The sequence below is a fragment of the Hyperoodon ampullatus genome (genome assembly GCF_949752795.1).
Source record: "Hyperoodon ampullatus genome assembly, chromosome: 2".
In the NCBI taxonomy this organism is placed as follows: Eukaryota; Metazoa; Chordata; class Mammalia; order Artiodactyla; family Ziphiidae; genus Hyperoodon; species Hyperoodon ampullatus.
In genome coordinates this window covers 28,928,444-28,933,930 of record NC_136915.1, presented here as the reverse complement: position 1 = coordinate 28,933,930, position 5,487 = coordinate 28,928,444, and the positions used below count along the sequence as shown (strand labels likewise).

The 5,487-nt window shown below is 46.8% G+C and overlaps 1 protein-coding gene across 1 annotated transcript; it reads left to right on the top strand.

Moving 5' to 3' along the window:
• Positions 1-2,465: 2,465 nt before the first annotated feature.
• SMIM12 (small integral membrane protein 12) lies at positions 2,466-3,418 on the top strand (the record flags this gene model as incomplete). The annotated part of the gene is made up of 1 exon (XM_079728214.1): positions 2,466-3,418. The coding sequence occupies one exon, from the start codon at positions 2,466-2,468 to the stop codon at positions 2,742-2,744; it is 279 nt and encodes a 92-aa protein (XP_079584340.1). The 3' UTR covers positions 2,745-3,418.
• Between the last annotated feature and the right edge of the window lie 2,069 nt (positions 3,419-5,487).

Below are 5,487 nucleotides of genomic sequence, written 5' to 3'. Positions count from 1 at the left end.
CCAGTCAGGTCTCCTCTGCCCTTGTTAGCAGTTCGCAAATCTCGGACTGCGGCTTTGCGTCTCCTTGGGCCTCCGAGGCCCCCGGCACAAGGGCAGGTTTCCCGGCAACCTTTACCGTTTGACCTTCACCGGACGCTCAGGCTCCTTCAGTGCGGGGCTGGAAATATTTGCCACCTTTGCCTCTTTCGTTTTGACACCCTGGAGATGACTTGTTAGAGTATCTAGCTTCTTGTAATCAGCAAAGGCACCTGCTGTGTTCCTGCCGCCTTTCGAGGGCGGGTGGTTAGACGACTGCGGTGGTTTTACACAATTGAGTTGCTTGAGCTCATTCATTCACCAGACTTTTTGAGCGCTTAATGCCGGGCGTGGTGGGAGAGGTGGGGAATGAATAGGGCACAGTGGGGACGCACAAACATGGGCCTTGCCCTCTTGGAGGGTAAAGTGCTTTGAGAAATGCAGACAAATGGGGTAGGCCAGCCCAATGTGTGACACAGAGAAAGTGGCTATAAATGTTGAATAAACGAAAGGATTAAGTTATTTGGGAATGATTAGAATGTGAACCCGACCACAGAGGGAAACCTCGGGCTGCATGTGAGAGATAATATTAGTTGTGGACTCGTGCTTCATGTATTTGAAGACAGATTGGAAATCTGAGTGGAGAGTTGCTGTTTAGGAAAATTGTTTACTTATAGAGAACTTGCTTACAGGTAGGAAAGAAAATGAAGTATTAGGTTTGAGATTCTTCAAGGGTGCCTCTTTTAACAACTCCTAAATCTTGTAATTTCACAAATCTCTGAGTGTAATCTTAGAGTTTGCAAAAAGGGAACCTCTTCTAGGTAGTGAAATGCCAAGCTGATGGGAAAAAAGTGCAGTAAGTTCTCCTCAAGTCCAGGATTTGGACAGAAACCATACACCTATTTGCAGTGTGTTCTTTCCAGTAGAAGGAGCATAGGTGTTGAAGTTGGAGAGGCCTGGGTTCAAGTCAATGTCTCTATCACTTCTGGTGATCTTGGGCAAGTTAAGCTTATGTCCCTGAGCCTTTGTGGCCTTCAACAAAAATCTGGGCTAATAATTCCTACCTCAGAGGTGTTGTGAAGATCAGATGATGACTAGTGTGTTAATTGTCCAGCATAGTGCCTGGTGCTAAGACAGGGACTCAGAGGGCAGTCTTGGAGCTGCTGCAGCTTTTTCCTTGGTGATGGTCCATTATAGTCTTGGGTCCACAAAATGCTGGGGCTCTTCCAGAGAGAATTGGAACCAAAGGGAGGGGGAGAGAGTCACCTTATCTTTGGTGAGGTTCAGACCAGAGATGGCTAGATTGGAGAAATACCTGCAGGGGCACAAAAGGAATGATCTTTCAGTTGAGACTTCTGGGCACGTTACTTAACCCTCTGGTCATGCCAGCTACATCAAGAGAGTGGACATGCGGATTAAAGGAGATAGTATATATAAAGAGCTTAGCCCAAGGTCTGGCATGTAATAAGTGCTCAATAAATGGAGCTATCACTATTATGATAATTGTGAATAGTCTTTGATAATTGTTAATAATGATAATAATCATTTGAGACTAAATGGCTGAGAGTGACCCAATTTGTGTGTTTTTACATTATCCTGGTGTTGCCTTACTTAATTTCTGGAAGCCCTGGGGTCATTCCACTTCTTTGTTTTTCTACTTCTTGTACAGTAGGTTTTTAACATAGAATTTTCAAGTTCTAGTGTGTTCAGAGTATGTATAATGGGCTGGTGATATTTTTAGGAGCTTATTATGCAAATACGAGGCTTTGGTTGAAGAGAGTGTATTTTGAAAGGGGTTTGGCAAGCAGATTTGTAAGGAAGAGGTTTGTCTTGTTAGAAAAGTCAAGTTCAGAATAGGAAAAAACCATTATCTTTATCTAAAATCCAGAGTGGTTGGGTAATGGTTTGGGGTTTTGGCTGCCTAAATACGTTGCTTATTCTTTATGTGGGGCAGAGGAACTACTTCTCATTAACCTGGAGACAGGAGACTCACAGGGGTGAGCGTGGTGGGGAAAGGATGGCTGGCTCTGCTGATGGAGGAATTTTGTAGAGCAGAGAAAGGCTCTTACCCGCTCTTAGAATGTTGGCAAGTTGTGCAGGGAGGACCTGGGGTCAACAGTAGGATTGAAGCTTTATTAGGTAAGGCTCAGAGGTCCTCTCTTGGGGAACGCTGCCATACGTGGTTGCGTAATTGTCAAAGAGCGTAGTACGTAAAAGAGATCCTTTCCCCCTTCCCTGACAATTGACCCTTCTGAAATTTCCTAGATTGTTTCAGAGACCCAACTGTTGCATAAAGCAAGGTGCCCTCTTGCATTGCTCTGCATGGGGTGGATGCTCAGTAAATTGTGCCAGGCTGCCTGGTGAGTGGAGAGCCCTGGTGGGTGGTCTGTGTTTGGTGGGAAGGGGTGCTGCTTCTCCCTAATGCGGCCTCCTGCTCTTCTGCAGATGTCATGTGGCCTGTGCTTTGGACCGTGGTGCGTACCTATGCTCCCTATGTCACCTTTCCCGTGGCCTTCGTGGTTGGGGCTGTGGGCTACCACCTGGAATGGTTCATCCGGGGGAAGGATCCCCAGCCTGTGGAGGAGGAGAAGAGCATCTCGGAGCGCCGGGAGGACCGCAAGCTGGATGAGCTGCTAGGCAAGGACCACACCCAGGTCGTGAGCCTTAAGGACAAGCTGGAATTTGCCCCTAAAGCTGTCCTGAACAGGAACCGCCCGGAGAAGAATTAATGGAGGACACAGGGCCCTATGGGTCCTTCTGGGGGCCAGGACTGGTCCTGCCACCATGTCGACCCAGCAACCAGAACCCACATCTGATTTGCTTTATTGCTTCTTCTGGCCCCTTCCGCCCCACACAGCCACACACGTACTGGCTGCTCTGCTGTGGCCAGGCAGACACACTGGTAGCTGAGGGGCCAGTGAAGAGGAAGGCCCGTGAGGGTTCTGGCCTGAAGGCTGCCTCTGCTGGATGGTGGCCACAGCTGCTCAGGCTTCTGCGCTGCTAGGTGCACCACTGGGAGGAGAGTGATGAAGTGAACATTGGCCGTCAGTCCCTGTGGGGAGGCAGTTTGGCCTCAGGTGGGAGTGGCTGGGATTGGGGTGATGCCTTTAGGAGGGGTACCTACATGCCTAGTTCTAGTTTGCACTGGGAAGAGTTCAGAAATCTCCCTCGCTCCCTTAACTAGCTTGCTCTGTCCTTTGTACGCATTCTCCCTGAAATCCTGTCCTGTCAGCTCAGGAAGGGGATTCCCCTGGGAAGGAAAGCAGTTTTCTGTTCTTGGGAGCCCAGGCTGTTCACCTTGGGGCAGGTGAATTTGCTTGAAAACAGTCACCGTCTTTCACCCCCCACCCCGTCACTGTGTAGTGCAAAACTTGATTAAAGTGGCGTCTGAGAACCATTTTGATCTAATCCTGTCTTCCAGGTGGTGCTGGGGTCTCCTAGGAGCTATGCAAAGCAGGCATCTCCGGGTAGGATAAAATTGGCCTTTAACTAAGGACTTTGGGGCCCCGGAAGCTTTGTTTTACTAGCGTGGCTGCATTGGATCCTGGAGGCGGTGAGTCCTGGAGGCGCAGGTTCCCAAGGGCCTTTTTATCATGATGACATGAGGCTTATATACTTTCAAAGTCTACATTAAGAGTAGACCAGGGAGCTTAACAATTGCTATCAAATTTTCCAACTTCACTCACACATGCACACATACTTTTCCCTATAAAAGTATATATGTACATTAAACTTGGTAGGAGTTTAAAAAAGTTTACCCACACTCTGAGGGCTCTAGTACAGATAAAATATTAACATTTTGGTATCTTTCACTAATTCTTGGACTAGTTTTTTTAGATACTACTGTACATTTAATTTTATATTCTTTTTTTACATAGTGTTTTCATATCGTAATCACTTTCCTATCTTATCACATGGTCTTCATAATCCTAATTGTTTTCATTAGCTGTATAATTGCCCATCAAGTGGGAATATAGCATAGTTTGTTTTTAACAGTTTCCCTATTGCTGGACATTTGGGTTGTTTCTGGTCGTTCACTAGAAGAAATACTGCAAAGAGTATCTTATATAAGGATTTTCCTGCATTTTTGGACTAAATGGTAGGAACAGTAAATGGCATTTTGGAGATTAATGCTTTGTCAGTTGCTTCATTTGCAAATATTTTCTCCCATTCTGAGGGTTGTCTTTTGGTCTTGTTTATGGTTTCCTTTGCTGTGCAAAAGCTTTTAAGTTTCATTAGGTCCCATTTGTTTGTTTTTGTTTTTATTTCCATTTCTCTAGGAGGTGGGTCAAAAAGGATCTTGCTGTGATTTATGTCATTGAGTGTTCTGCCTATGTTTTCCTTTAAATGGCATTTTGGATGAAATGGGACGAATGGTTTTAAGGGCCTCAATGCATAATACTAAATGTCTTTCCTGAAGGGCAGTAGGAGCTTATACTAAATGCTGCCACTAAAGATGTTGTCGGTGAGGTTGGAAGGGGTGAGAGCAGAGAGCAGACCTGTTGCCTCACGTAGTCAACTGACCTTTAACCTAAGTGAGCAAAGGTAAATAATGAGCATTTGATGAAGAATGAACCTGCCTTAAAAGGGGGAGGCTGTTTGCCCTGCCTCTTACCTCAGGATCTGAGGCCCAGTGGTGTTAACAGGTGGCTAAAGGTAGAATTCCTGAACAGGTAGAGATGCCGGCTGTGGAGTGGGAGGAGTGGGGGGACGTGGAAAGTGGTAGCCAGAGAAGGAGGGGGCAAGTCGAGTCGGTGGCTTCCCCTCAGTCGCCGAGGCCTGCTGGGAATGTTGAGGTGAGCTGCTGTTGCTTCTCAGGGCATAAATCCGATGGGGAGCATGAGGAAGCAGGGTCTGCTGCTGAAGTGAGAATGAGGTTTCTGGTTCTGAAAGGATGTGCTAATAAGCTCAGCTTGGTTACAGGCTCAGGCTGTCGCAGGCCTCATGGGCAGACCAGTGCTGCCCCCCTGTGGCAGTCCTGAGGACGACCAAGCCTGGGCTAAACCACCAGTAGCGAACTCTCTTGCCTACAGGGGTCAGGTCAGGTGGCTTAAATGAGCAGCCAGGCCAGGTGCTAGAAAAGCACAGGCCTGCCTAAAGGGGGCAGTGGCTGTGCAGCTTCTTCCAATTTGTGCTGCTTGCCCAGAGATACCAGATTGTTGGTTTTTTTTCCTCTCTAAAAGATGCCAGAAGTTCAGATTTTTGTGGATTTTTTTTGGGGGTGGGGAGGTGTGGTATGGAAACTTCTGATTTTTAAATGTTGAAAATCTATTTTTTAAAAAATTTTAAGCATGTTAACATACCCATAGGGTTAATCTGACCCAGTGGCTGCGAATATGCCACCTGTCAAGCTGCCCCTCGCCTTCTAATGAAATCTTAGAGATGTGCTTTGTTTTTAAGCAGTCTAACAACTGTGGCAAACATTAGATCCCAGGATTGGTTCCCTCGAAACGCTTTTGGGCATCCTGCACA